At 32.1% G+C, this 15,794-nt stretch overlaps 1 protein-coding gene across 2 annotated transcripts; it reads right to left on the reverse strand.

The window, feature by feature from the left end:
• Positions 1-1,051: 1,051 nt before the first annotated feature.
• LOC128243621 (uncharacterized) lies at positions 1,052-9,943 on the reverse strand. Of its 2 annotated transcripts, none has more exons than XM_052961501.1 (3): positions 9,781-9,943; positions 6,085-6,198; positions 1,052-1,890 (listed from the first exon to the last, which is right to left on the reverse strand). In XM_052961501.1, the coding sequence occupies exons 2-3, from the start codon at positions 6,182-6,184 to the stop codon at positions 1,562-1,564; spliced, it is 429 nt and encodes a 142-aa protein (XP_052817461.1). In that variant the 5' UTR covers positions 6,185-6,198; positions 9,781-9,943; the 3' UTR covers positions 1,052-1,561. The 2 variants fall into 2 exon arrangements, with proteins under 2 accessions (XP_052817461.1, XP_052817469.1); XM_052961509.1 differs by having other exon boundaries at positions 9,770-9,782.
• Positions 9,944-15,794: the final 5,851 nt, after the last annotated feature.

Consider the following 15,794-nt stretch of genomic DNA (forward strand, 5'->3'; position numbering starts at 1 on the left):
CAATTTAACTACTTAATTAATTATGAGGAATATTAGGCTATTTTCTATAGATTTAAGATAGGATCCTGCACGCTAACAACATTTCCAGTGTTTCATGATACAGACCGTTCATCCAATTTTAGTTTTTACTCATTGTTGAAATGGTCTTTTTGCATGATCAATTTTCTAAACCTCTGAACGAAAAACAGTAGATACTGCACTGTCACGGAAACCCCGGTTTTAAATTATCAATGTGGATTACATATTTGAATCAGTTAAACTCCTTGTTTTTTTAATCATGTGTATAGTTGTATACTGAAATGACTCCGCTTTTAAACCAGAAGTTACCCATTCAAACGTCAACCTTATTTGCAGATGCGTTTATCGAAACATAATAGTTATATTTTAATGCATTGTTAATATTCAACGAAGAAAATCTAAAATCGATCGAATCTAATACATTTTGTGCATTGAAATGTAACTATCGTGTGTGAGTATCCGATTATTTAGTTTGCGTTTGGTAAATGCTAATGCTAAAACAAAATAATTAATTTATATAGATAACGTTGAAGATACCAATGCCAAGCTAGTGATCACCATATTATGTTCTGCTAGTAATATATGTGTAACACGGGTCGCAATTAATGACCGATACTAATTAATGGACTGAACATTGTTCCTTGTCTAGTACTTATAAAGTAATAGCTATGTCGATGGTTTATATCTAATGGTGTTTAGAAAATATGTTATTTTATAACAGCAATTTGTAAGGGTCTTACTCGAAGTAAAATGCAGAGAAGCTATGCTTGGCTTTTAGGGGTTGAAATGGATCAATTCCATTGAAAGTTAGTTCGCCAGTTTGTTTAAGAAAGCAATTTAATTCAGATTTCATCAGCTGTCATAACCTTAAGTATACTTTTTTTGTTTTATAAAAATGTATAATAACAATTTATTGTATTTTATTCAAAATAAAACAGACTGTAAGCAAGTATTTATTCATCTTTTCTTGAACATTTCTTTAGATACAAACATTTTTCATGAATATATTTGAACGTACAATGAAAGACTTTGATCCAACAAATAAACTTCAAAGGGCAATAACAAAAAAAGTTGTTTCCTTGTCTGATTTTCATTGCTATATTTTGTATCGCATTTTACCGCATTTCAGCAAATAGAAAAACACTTATTAACCCACATATATTTACAAATCAAACCGTAAAAGCAAAATAAACCAATGTATAAACAGCAATGTTTAAAAAAAGATATTCAGCCATTTATGTCATCCGTAGATGGTCACACAAACATAAAGTATATGTATCGAAAACAAACCCAACAATAATTCACAGCTAAATGAAAGCAATCTCAATGTAGGGCAGTGTCAACGCACACTACTGATAACAAACAGTATAAACATAAACAAAATAATAAACATAATAAAATATGTTAAACATCAATGTATATATATTCCGTTTAACATTAAATTTTATCAAATAAGGTATTGAACATTCAAATTTAACAATTATACCATTAAGCATTAAAGCAAACACCACCGACACGATCCCACAGTATTGTAATTACAATATTAGTACCCTCTTCGTTTAATCATGGCATAATGTGTCAGACTTAGTCCCTTTTCTGACTTCTTCCGTCCCCTTTCAAGTGTTCCTGTAACACAATAACCAAGTTGGAAATCAGCACTATCAACATTCGATGTGAGATACATTCTGTAGTCGCTGTTTGTTTTGTCTTTGATTTTACCGGAAATTACAATAGAACCATTTTTGATGCACCGAATTTTCCCCTTTACTTCATGCGTTTGCGATCCAGTTACTTCTGTGATTTTAACACGTGATTTACTCCACCAATAAGTTTTCAGCAGCCAATATGACGTCATTGCTGGTTGTGCCCATCCTGAAAAAGACAAAACCCCACCACCTCACGATAAAACAATGTATTTTCAAACTGAAATATTTCAGATTTTCCTTAAAAGGATCAAGTGCTTTGGTTCCTTAAAGTTTAGCATGGTGTGATCATTTAAGAATATAACTTTAATATTAACTGCTATCAACGCTCTCCAAACGAAACTCTCATTGGGTACAAGAGAATAAGAATTTTATAAGCAACGTTTCTCGTGATTTCTTTAATCAATATTTAACTGCCTATATAATTTTAAGGTCGTTTATATGTATGCAATGCAAAACCAGACAGTAATGTGATTTTTGGTAAATATAAAGGGCACATGGTCAGAATCAGTTTTCAAAAGGGTGACATTGTGATATTTGAAAACCTCATATAGATATTATTAGCACCGTTTCAACGTAAGATGCACACGTCATAGTAAAGATTTAATCCCATCGTACACACGTTTTTTTTGACTTGGTGAGTGTTACTGTGAGCTATTATTGCAATGTTTGAGTTACATATGCCCGTCAAATAAACGTATCGCAGTGTTTCTGGTTTGTGTTTGTGATTTTTTTCTATTACGTGTTATTGAAACTGTTGAAATATGTTTAAACATTCGAAAACTGTACAGCTAGATTTTTTTCTGTAGTTTTCATATACATATGTATTAAAGGTCTTCAATATATCTTGTCCAGCACATTATCTGTTAAGTTGTTTGGCCTTATAATGTATACCGTGTTCTATCTGTGCTTTGTTAACCATATATACAGACAACCCTCACGTAGATGGTAGTTTTGATAATACGATAAACGCAATCTAATTTGGCAACCAAACAATAATAAATGGGTAACCAATTATCAAAACTGAACAAGCATTCTTATAGATTCATACAATAAAAATCTAACATTAAGCAAAGTTTCTAGAAATTTACATTAAGTAACAAAAGTTAAACATACGTGAGTCGAGCAATCAATGGTGTCTCGAACTGAATTTGGATAGGATATTTGACATTTACGTAGCGTAGAACCAAGTCAAGTTATCGTCATTCAAGATGTAAAGAAATGACAGTATTTGGATAATCTGATGCAAGATGTGTAGAAATGACATTTTTTGATAACTTGATGTAAGCTTTTATTCAACGAGTTTACCAATCTTCAGCCATGCCCTTTCATAACGCTTGAAGCTTTTTAACAATTTCCAATGAATAACAATATAGTAGTACAAAACAACATCAGCTCATAAACCGGTATGAAACAACCAGTACTTATTGGCGCGGTTTGTCGTTGACCTTTGTTCATATTGTTAATGCGAGATGTTTTTGAGGTCCTGGCAATGTATGAAAATATTCCAATAACATATACAATATACCGTTTTACCGTGTAAGTAATATCAAAAGTCAAACGATTACAGACAACTGCTCAAATAATTAAAATGAATCCTAAGTAATGTCAACTATCATCATTCAAAGCGCAGACTATTTATGGCTGTTTTTCTTAAACACTTCAATGTTCAGTAATTCCTAGAAAGAATTTATGTGTTCTTGTTCATATCAGTTATGCTCCAGCTAGCAAAAAGCGACATGCGGAATATTCTGCCATCAACAAGCCATAGAAAAAAGCTCCCTTGGAAGGTTTTAAAAAAATGCAATTTTGTCTTTGAATAGTACGTATACACTCCCAGACTTTAGACCATTTATAAACATTTATATATAGGGAACAGATGTGTAAGAAAGAATGATAAGAACATCTTCTTGTATGGTTATAAAGAAAATATCATGATTCGGGTGCGTTTAGAGAATACTTGATTTGTTTTTGTTTTTTTTATGATATCATTGGTTTGTTTTGGCATGACTAAGAGTGGCATTAAAAACTGTCGGTTACTTAAATTAACCGTTGAATATACCACCATATTGAACTTCAATGGGTTTCGATAAATATGTTGGACCGTCATTGTGGATACTATTTTTGGCAATTAGTGCCGCGCTCTGCTGCTTTAAGTGGTATTGCAGATGCAGTTGATGTTTGATATATTGAGGATATTAATTGAATTCAGTGTATTTTCTTTTCATTTCACGTGTGTCATAGATGAAACAATAGATGAAACAATATTCGCGAGTGTCGATCATGTTATTTTACGAATTTGCTATATAGTATTTCTTGATCTTTAAAATTAAATACTATCTTTTAATTGCCAAAGAAATATTTGATCATCTTTTTCCTTTATGCTTATTTTTGGTTTCGATTGATATTTTTATTAATGTTTTAAACAACACCCTTTTATATTTCATTTCGGCGCTACAGTGGGACGCCCCTCACGAAAAGACTGCTGATTACGCGTAAATAAAACAAATGTAGATAAGCATTGGAATTAAAATAATTTCCAAGGTAGAGTTTAACTTAAGATACATGAATATTCAATCACAATTCATTGTCATATAATGGCCTGAACCGCTTGAGTGATTGTTCTTAGCTATACATGATGAAATAATGTGAGTGGTTTCTAAATGGGTGTTGTTAAAAGCGAACGAAACTGTTGAAAGAGCGGACCTTTGGAATCCTTAAATACATCTCGAGTTCATATTAATTGAACTTTGTTACATTGAAAGATAATAGAGATATGAACAACTATGATCGGAAAAATTTCCCTGATAACAAATGGAACATCTTAAATAACTCAATAAATGTGTAAATGCCTCAATCACACCATTTGTTCATTTTTTGAAAATAATATCAGACACACTTTCTGTGCAAATACAATATTTTTTTCTTGTTATTACATTAAGCGCTAGAATCTCATAACTGCTATACATTTCTGGGTAGGATATCGCTCAAAAACCACTTTATTAAACTACAAACAAGTATTATATGATACAAAATACCATGGAACGTGTCGTTAAAGGAAACAAGTAATCATTTTAAACCTTATTCAGTAACTTTACCTAATATCGTATGGTATAGCATCAGTATCATGCGTGCATATTCGAGATTTAGAATAGGCATATTTTTTAATTGGAAAAAAAGACACATGCGACGTTTAACCAAGCCTTGCGAGGTCAGTTATCACAATTCTAATTTCTACGACAGCATATTCGCGTGCAACGACTCCATAAAGATCGAATGTTTTGGCCATTAATTATTTACAATGAACTTAACGCATGCTTGATGGATGATTTTCCTAGTACTGCAACTTCATTTTTGGAATATTATTTGTTTTCTGCACGTACATTAGTATCGCAAGAGCGATTCGATTGCTAAGTGCATATTACATTTATAAGAAAGATATAATCGTTGCCTACGGTTTTATTATTTTGAAATATAGTATTCCAATTATAATAATAAATACATAATGCGATGATTTGCTTGGTCCATTGAGTTATGCTCTCATGAAAAAACAGCAGATCATAACCTGCACCGGATCTCCCAATGACAGTCAAAGCCGTCCGGTTTGGCTTAAATTTCTCTCTAAGGTTTTAATTTTTGTTTCGGCTACTGAGCTTGTTTCTGTAGTTTTTCATACAAATATTGACTGTTTTTCAATAAAGCTCCATACATTTTGACGAGGGACAAACAACGTCACATAATGTCGTTCACTGTTTATTGAAATAAGTGTCAATGTTCAGTGTAATAAAGCAAACAATCGACTGTAGCGAGTTCAAAATCGTTGTAACGTTATTTTACAACTAAACAATGGGCTATCATACATGTACTTAAAACAAACGATACGTTTCGGTTATAACTATCTGTGAGTCCACAACAAAACTAAGAAATGTTTCTTTAAATATATGAAAACTCTTATGTATGTGTATTTGAATAAATATTTATGTATTTCGTTGTTGTTTCCATCGTTTATTTAAGACATTGGAATAAAACAAAGGGTGTAACAAAAAAAAGAAACACACTATTTCAATACTGTACCTTCAAAATAATTGAACTATTTGGAATTTCATTTGCAATAGTTTATTCAATAGCATGTGTCGGATCATGCTATTTTAAGACGTAAGTAAGTTAAGTAACTTATTGAAATAATGTTAAACCAAAGAATTTTCCGAATCGATATTTTAACTTTGGAACAATATCCGTGATGTTAGGATACTTATATGAAAATGGTAAGCGAAACATAGAAGTACGATAAACAGACACAGAGAAATGAACTAAACCAGGTTCTGATACGTTCTGATTGTATAGGTAAAACTAAAATAAAAACCTTCGTATGGGAACAAATGAACCTTTGTCGGGACTCCTTCATGGTTCAAAAACTTCTTGCAACATTTCCCTCGTGTCTCGTAGTAAAATAACTGCACCATTTTGAGGTATATACCTGAAACACAGTTTCAAATGTTTTAGAAAATATGAAATGTATGTTTTAAATGCTGAGGGGATTTTCATTGTGTGGGGTCATAACAAAAGTGCCCCTGAATAATAGTGTTAGTGTTACCAGGTATATACATTGTCAATATGTTCTGGACGAGGGTATGCTTTTCCTTTTCCCTTTTTAATAGTTTGTCTTAGACACGAAATAAATACGTCTCAAAAATGATTAAATAAGCCAAGAACAGCGATTAAATAATACTTTTGTAGTTCAAGTATTTTCTTCAGTATATTTAATGTAAGATGACAAAACAATTCGCTAGCAGCCCTTGAGCTAACTGTTTTCAATTTGAATTTAGAACGTTCCGAGGATGCCTCATTTCTTTTCTACCTTAAAAGATAATTAAATGTCCATGTAAGAAAAATCGTTTATTTTTATTCTTGACGTTCCCATCAGTATTAGATGCCTAAAATATTCCACCTTTTATGTAGGAAATATATTGGAAATGTATTTAGTAATTAAAACAAGGGAATGTAAAAAAAACTAAGGCAAGGAAACTCGAAACGGTTGTTGAAGGTGTAGGAAATTTTGTCTTGCAAAGTACACATCCCCAGAACGTGTTTTTCTGCACCAGCATCATAAGGAACTACCTATTAGTTATCCATACGTTAAATTATTGCAAGGATGACATTTACCTTAAATGGTATGATATGATAAAATAGCGAAATAAAAAGAAAATTGTCGAAAACTGACATAAACTTGGCATCGATGTGTACAATGCATTGAAACTTACTAACTGAAGTACCACATAGTTTACAATTTATTTAAGTTTAGCAGTTATTTCGTATTTTTCCATTAAAAAAGAATACTGGGTATGTCTACCAGGTAGAATTCATTCTTTATGCGTGATTGGCTAGTCGGTGTTATCACGTGATATTACCGAGGTAGGTGTAGCTTAATTATATCACCCAATTAGAGTAAGCCGTCGTGGCTCAGTGGATACGTTGCTGGACTGCAAATTTGGCGACACGAGTTCGAACATATTTTATTTTTACATTTTGGTACTTTTTTTTACAATTATAATATCAAAGCGTAACACATTCTATTAGATAGATGTCCTGAGATTTGTTACAGAAAAAAACTTTTTTTGGTGCCAATCTGGTGTACAGTCCCTTTAAAAAATAGACTCCATCTCCCTTAAATATTGATTTCTTTTTACTTCGTGACATTGGGTGTCCAGATTGGATGTAATCTCCTAAATGAATAAAAAAAGAATGTAATGATAGAAAAAATATAACGCCGGAAAAAGTGAGACTTCATACCGGGCTAAATGACTTATTTCTTCTATTACGGGTTTTAAATGTCCTCGATTTCCATAAAAACTTGCTTTGCATAACATACATATTCATAAATATTTTGTTATTCAAATTATGCACTGACTTTTTTGTGATGTCAATAAGAACAATTTCCTTCTGTCGGAGATTTAAAGAAAGCCACAGGTTTAATACAATCTGTACTGATTTGGTGTTCATTTACTGACCGCTCCCTGCTCCGGCAGAAGAGTACATTTATTCTGACATGTAACCCTGTGTTTTCTGCACCTTTCTTTCAAATTAAACTCGGTATCCTTCATAAGAACCATTGTTTAAATAATTAAACAGACTTTAGTGGAATTTTTATACGATAACGGATTTAGATTTGGATGGAAATCCATTAATCATTGACTAGACGAAAAAGACATGTATGGCTGGCTTCCCTGAAATTTGTGAAGTCTTTTTCAATAGGGAATTCAAATAATTGCATTTGATATCATCTTGTTTGGGCATAAATGGTAAGTAGTTTTGACATAAGCGTAAAGGTTCGATTGCAATCGATTTATAGGCATCGATTTTATAAAAAAACTGGTTCAAAAAATGAAAAATGTGTACGGCATTTTATATTAGTTTTGTAATTGTAGTTGTACATATCTATAATATACAAACAATTTAGTCAATAAGGTAGTGTAGATAAATATCCCAATGTTAACCAAATTGGCAATGTTTAGGAAATAATAGTTCAATTTTCACATATATCATGGAAATACGCCAGAGCAATGAAATAAGCCAAACAAGCGCATAGAAAAAGCGAGTCCAGTCGCTGTTTTCGAAACCAACAGTATAGGGAAGGAAGCTTATACAAGTGTTTTCTCAGACTTGATATGTGACTCATACATAAGAACATAAAGACAAGATAAATCATAGGAAGTCTACAGACGACAATTGATTTAATGTCTGTCTCTTTATTTCTGGTAATCACTTGGTTGATCTGTACTTTAAAAGCCTTTGATGCATCGCTTTATACCGCAGCGTCTTTTAAGGTAACACACCCATAATGAAAACCTCCAGTTGAAACTCTTCAATTTTAATGCTTTAGCTTATGTTGAAAAGCACAGGACTACAAATCTTTTGGGAATTCAAGGGAGTTCAAAATATAGGATTCGAATCCAGCCAGAGGCACAAATAATTGTTTAATATTTTTTTCTTATTTTTTTTATTAGTTAGTATTTTTTGTACAAAAGTTTATTTTGCATTTTCATTTAAAAGTAATTAAATACATTTTTACACATACATATTAGCTTCTGTGAAAATTTCATAACTTGCAGGCATGGATGAAGTATGGGGTTGGGAATTACAAACTTTGTTTTTTAAATGAGACGGTAAAACATTTTGATTTTTTTTGCAGAATGTTGCCAAAAGATTAAAGATAATTATTTATAAAGAACAGGTCATGAGTATTTCTAGAACTTGTTATTTTTGCTTTTAAACATCGATGTTCCAATTTTACGCGGCCAAAACAGTATGTTAGAATTGAAATACCATATGGCTATTTCAGTACAGTATGATTATATTTGTTGGTGATGTCATCAATAATGTACTATATCTGAAAGCAAATATATTTCTTGTTACTCTGATACCAAATTATTACCAAAATGTTGAAAAAATAAATGAAAAAAAGATTGATCTTGTCTCTAGGGTGATGTCGTTTTATCGACAATTCTGAAATGGGGGTAGGGTATTTCAAATTTGAATAAAATTGTTATTATTCGGTAAATTTCTTTTAAATTTTGTTTTTGAATTCAGGAAATGATACACATTAAGAAATTATCAATCTGATCATAGTTTGAAATGGTGCCCATTAGGGTTGTCCTACCTTAAATGTACCATCATGGTCTTTGATTGAACGGAAAAGGCACAAATTTAATTAAACGGAATAAAAGGGCTTTGAATTGAGATTCAGTTAAGTCATTCCACACGATACACTTATTACATCATTTATTTTTCAGGTTTTAAAGCGCAGAAGAAAAATATGCGACAAAAATGGCATTTTTGAAAAAAAATCTGTTAGTACCGAGGCATATGTATCAACCACAAGCAAAACGAATTATACACCAACATATACAAACGTCATACTTAATGTAGTATGAATGAATTAAAAAATATTGTCCTGACGTTCATAGATTTGAAGTCTTAAAATGATTTTTCTAAAAAAGTCGTCTTTATTTTTAAATTAAAAATTAAAAAGATAAATATATTTTACTAACATCAATCTCACCGTTTGGTCTTGTATTAGTCCTTTTAATTGCACATGTCCTTTTTTATCGTTGCCACACGTAGCAATGTCATCATCCAATTGTTTCTTAAGAGCAAATGATTAATTCCTTCTCAACCGAGCTCTCCATGTCTTCTAAGGAATCCTGTACATTCCTGCAAGTCCATCCCAGCCAATACAACTCAGACCGAGGACCGGTTTAAGTGTCGGTTCCGCTTTCACCAACGATGCTCATCTATCGATAGTATTACAGCTTCTGCAACACAAAACATAATATCTAGTATGTCTTCAAGCGCTTCTCCCCATTCGCCTTAAGCAGCGATCAATACAAGCCTGTCAGATTGTTTTAAGCCTCTTGCAAACCGGGGACACTTGCTGGCTTCGCCCAAATACGGGAGCAATCTGAGAAAACTGATGTGCTGGTTTGTTCGAACGCATATAATTACCAGTTGGAGATAAAGCTTGCGCCTCCAGCCATTGATGTTGTATCTGCTGCCTATGAATTTCTTCTGCTCTGAGGAACTTGAGACTATTGGCCTGGAACAATTGGAGTCAAGAAGATACATTTCAGGAGAGTCAGTTTAAAAACTGCTGGAAAATATTTTAGATGAACTTTGACTGAGAGTAAAATCCAGCATTCCATAGAAGCAACCCAAACATTAATTAACAAACGGTTTAACAGTATTTATTTTGGATTTATTGCGTATTGTATATCTTGTTGCGTCTCTGTCATCTTTTTATCTATCATACCTTTCATCAATGACAATATATCAGCTTGTCTAGGATCGCTTGTGCGTGTTGTTTTCTGCTTCCATGACCTATGACGCACCGTACATTGAAAAGGTTGATTATAAATACATTGTTATTTAAAAAAAATGGTTTATAAATATAAAATAACAGGTGATTTCATTTCGCTCTTTTTTGATGTTTTTCTTAATTTAAATTGTAATTAAGTTATACAATAAATCAAAATATTTTGTTGCGTAAATTTGAGTTATTGATATTCCATGGGGGTTTGAATTTGTTTTCAAGACTGCTGACGTGAACCGATACACATGACCTGTATGCGAGAAATTATAAAGGAGAGGTTTTCTCTAGACCGTGCGTGATTTGAGGTCAATGGACATAAAGAGAGAGCATAATATTTATAAGTCAATTGCTGTACTGCTAGGAACTGTTTTTGCATTGAATTTGATTTTACATATGATAACTGTTGTAAGTCTCAAACCCTAGTGAAACATATTCATTTATATAGTTTTAACAGGATGTCATAATTTGTGATTTGTGTATGTTATTAAGAATTTTTATCTGTTGTATTTCAGGACAATTTTGAACAATTTTGAAGTATAGTTGAGCTAGAAACCCAATATTGGTATGTTGTTACTTTCCCATGTGGTTTAGATAGTTATGTTCCTCTGTCACTAAAAACATTCTTGAAGCATGTGGTGGGGCTATCTATGCTTCTCCCTACACTTCATGCACTTTAAAAGCTCTTTTCCATGTATTTGAAAAAGTCATGCTTCTCTTACACTTTGACTTTACTGAAAGCTGTTTGCCTGTGGTAGAGGTAGTTATGCTTTCCAACTGTTTGCCTGCAACATTCTTTTTGTCTGTAGACTATCTGAAGCCATAGCATTTTGCCCTGAATGCAGTCAACCTAGAACATACCAGTTCTGTTGGAAACATCGCCTTTTATATATGTCTCGTAAGAGGCGGACCCTATACGTCTATATAATGTTTATGAAGTTGCAACTAGCAAATTTGTGTTGTGCGACGCGGGTAAAAGTGGTCTAGTGGAAAATATATCTCTTTCAGTTTGCTTCGCCTTGGCTATAAAGCCAACCAGACACTGAATGTGCTTTTGTTGCTTTTTTTATTCATTTTGCAAGTAAACAGGTCTTCCTCTGTCATTTCAATTGCTCGTAAACCGAACAAATAATATAATATCGGCAGCTGCAGACCTCATTTTTGGCTTTGCAGGCATTAAATAGCAAGTTCCATGTTCATTGTTAATCTCCATGCATAATGCGTTCACAACAAACGCAAATATGTCATATAAATATGTGACATGTTTCGGAAACTATAAAATATCAATGAATTCTACAGGAAAAACCACAGCAGCCAAACACATCTTCAAATATTTCACGTTTACATGATTAACGTTGAACCAAGTAATTTCATCCTCATCAACCTTTCAATCAATATGTTTCCTCGTTGGTGAAAACAATGATACACTAGAAAACTAAAGTTAAAGGATTTTAAATCCCATTTTACAAAATTTAACATACTATTAGTCTTAACATTTTAACGTGCATTGCTTTAGTCGTGTAAATACTAAATCAACTAAATCAACACAATATTCGGCAAGAGGGATGAAGGGAGGAGATGACTTTGCTATAAAGGTGTTCAAAAGTTTAGTAAATCTTAATTTGGAAACCACGTTACTTCAATTAAAGGCGCTTGTTTGTCAATTATCCGCTAATGTTTCAAAAGCCTGACAAATTACAGGGAATGAGAGCGAACACCACAATGAAGCCCACACAATTCGGACTAATGATGGGACCAATCAAATGCTATGGAAAAGCATTGGATAATAATGATTTTACATTTGAAGAGTTTCTTCTCTGATATAGAATTATAAAGAATAATTCTTGACTCGTTTTGCAGCGTTTGGTTTTCATTTGGTATTGTGATATATAATTATCTCATACTACCACTAGATTTGCCAGCATTTGAATTTTGTATGAATAAGATTTCATCTGCATGTTTTTTACGCTCCACTGAATTACTGTCATTTGTAAGTGTCGCATGATCCGTCTGTAGATCACATTTTCGAGCATGTACGAGCTTCATCTTTCTGCTGGAAAATCAGTTTGGGTGTTGGGAAACAAACAGTGCCTTGCATTAGCTACATCACAATTATTACAAGTCGTAGCATAGATTGTCGTTGCAGTTGGTGTACTGTCTGAACTACTCATTTAATCATTTGTATTTGTTCGAGCACTAAAAGGTTTGACTGTTAATCGTTGTTGCATTGAACTTTTCATTCTGGATCGTTTTGAAAATGTATTTTACTAAATTTAAATTTTAAATTGACCTTCAAGCTCTTGTTTTTGTGGATAATGTGAACATACTATTACAATAATGGTATACATATATTATAGCTCATACAAAAAGTGTTCATCTTGTTGCACTAAGAACATTATATAAGCCTGCAGTTTGCCTGCAACTCTTTAACAGTCTGTGCAATAAGTTTTTTATTATCTGCGGACCAGAACATACATTTTTATACTACGTACACGCTGTTTCTTTTCTTTTGTATAAGTTAAATTATGATATAATAATAATTATTATTATTAATAATAATAATAATAATAATAATAATAATAATAATAATAATAATAATAATAATAATGATAATAATAATAATAATAATAATAATAATAATAATAATAATAATAATAATAATAATAATAATAATGATATTGGTAAGAAGTCTCTTGGGATGCAATCTTCATATCTAGGAATAAACCGTGTTGTACAGGTGTCTGTTTTAAAAAGAGCATAAGGAAGTGTACGTACCCCTGGTTTGGTCTTATCATACAACCGCTTTGTTGACAGAAAGACACCTTTCAACATTGGGATTAAAAACAAACAGTTGTTACTACAAGGACAAGCCCAGTAGCCTAACCTTGTACCAAGATCCTTGTTTAAAGGCAAATTATTTAAGGCCAAACAAACACTAAGCAAGAGAAAAATCACTGAAACACAACACATTCGCCATTTTTAAATTTCAGGATAAACTGAGTGTGTTAAATTAAAAATTATTCTTTTAAATAGTTTATTGGCAAACAGCAGTAAATTTTATAATTCAGGAGAAACTGCACAATAATATTTTATATCTAAGAATAAAATTATAAAATATATTGCACATACAAAGCAGCCTACAGAGAATACTTGAGTGAATTAGCTTACATAAAGGCGACATTATTGACAATAAATGCTTTTTAAACTAACAGTTAAAATAACAATGTAACCCAAACACGTGTCTAATCTGCATTTGCATACACTAGCATTAAATATACTACCTATTGTACTAATTTTATCAAATATAATGGATCAATAATAATGATTTGCGAGTCATAATGTTAATATGAACTGTAAATGAATTTGAATATCGGTTCATACATTTGCAATCATAGAATCCTATGTTCAAAAAGATCGTTTTTTATTTATTTGCTAACTCATTTTACAGAAAGAAAACTTAAATTAAAACTTTTAAAACCGATACAAAGGTTTAAATGTATTTGCTGGAACGGGGCCATATTGACTCAGCACAAAATCAAAACACACAAGAAATCACCAAACCATACAACACAACCACTAGCTCGTGAAATAGCTTTTCTGATCTAAAAACTTGCGAAATTTGATTGAAACTATGTTTAATGGTTGACATCTACTTTTCGAGCAGGTGTTAGAAGGTTTTTTTGTTGTGAACTTGTTCATACTTAAAACAGTATTATGGTTAGGTTTTAATATCCAGCGTTGTATCTGGGTTCTGATACAAACCATATCATTAACAGCAAGATTCCCGCGATTTTTCATTTTGGGAAAAATAAAATCATTAATCCCGTGAATCCAAATTTTCGGTAGAATTACCGTATATTTACAGCAATCTATGTATTACCGAATGCATACAGTTCATGAAGATATCCTATTACAGTCTGCAAACCGGAAGTCCGTCTCGTCAAGCATATAATTATTCCAGAAAATTAACACTGAAAGTAGCTGTATATTTCCCCTCGAATAATATGATAACTATTAGTATTACTATTCTAGTATGTATAGTTAAGTATGCACACACAAAAGAGAAGCTCTTATCACACTTGTTAGCGAGTACTAATTAGGGCAAATATTACTGTATGTCACCTTCAACATTCACTGTGTATTTCAATTATCAAGTCGTATTCTGCCATTCTCGCACGGATAACATAACGTGCTTAACTGAAGAGAGGTGAGGAGTCGTTTCTCATTTACTTAACGCTAACCCTCACAGTAAGTGGTAAACATGTTATTCATATGCATATGATGTGTACGTTGAAAGGGTCTTGTTTGTTTTAGTCAATGATTATTTAAAAATAAAGTGATACGCATTAGTTTTAACACTCATTGGTTCATAATACAAGAAATATATTTGATAGCTTTAAGCCAAATATATTATTTTCGTGAAGATATATATATTTTTATGCATGTGGACTAAATAAAATTGCATTGGATATAAAGTAGTTTGCAGTTAAATGACCTGTGATGGGATTTACTTTAAAAGTAATTGCAGTTGTATGTAAACCATTTTAAAACAAATTATTACAAAAACACAGGCATTTTCCAAAGTGGTATTTAAGAACGTCCTGCGTTACCTTGGGGCCATCTTACACAAAGCTAGCTGGGCGACTTTACAGTCTTAGGTGTACCACAACTAAACAATTTCAAACATTATGTTCGTTGCTATGCTTGTATACTACACTATTTAAATCGAAATTAATATAAAATGTGAAAAATCATTGAAATGTCACAGTAGCTCCGCTGACAGCAATATATTTTTGTATTCAATTGCATTGCACTACATCAATTTAGCTTTACGTATACATATCAATTATGCATTTAAGTGGAGTGTTTGTTAAGCGCCAGTATCGCAATTTATGACACGTTTTTTGTACGCTTGAATACAGTCTATATATTGGAACAATGAAGAAGATTAATGGTCATGTATTATGCCACCTGTTTCAAGTTCCAAACAGTATGTAGGTAAAGCTATGGAAGTTATGTCGCAATGTACTATTTAATCACAAGACTATTTTACCCATCCATGTTGTGTTTTATTCAGTAGAATCTTAATTTATACGCCACAACTCATACAAGCCATCTATTGAATGAAACAATACTTTTATAATTCTTTAGAATGTAAGTTAGGAAACCATACGTTATGTCTAGTATCAAGTTCATTCTCCAAAAGGATG

This window comes from Mya arenaria, chromosome 2 (assembly GCF_026914265.1).
Source record: "Mya arenaria isolate MELC-2E11 chromosome 2, ASM2691426v1".
Lineage (NCBI taxonomy): Eukaryota > Metazoa > Mollusca > Bivalvia > Myida > Myidae > Mya > Mya arenaria.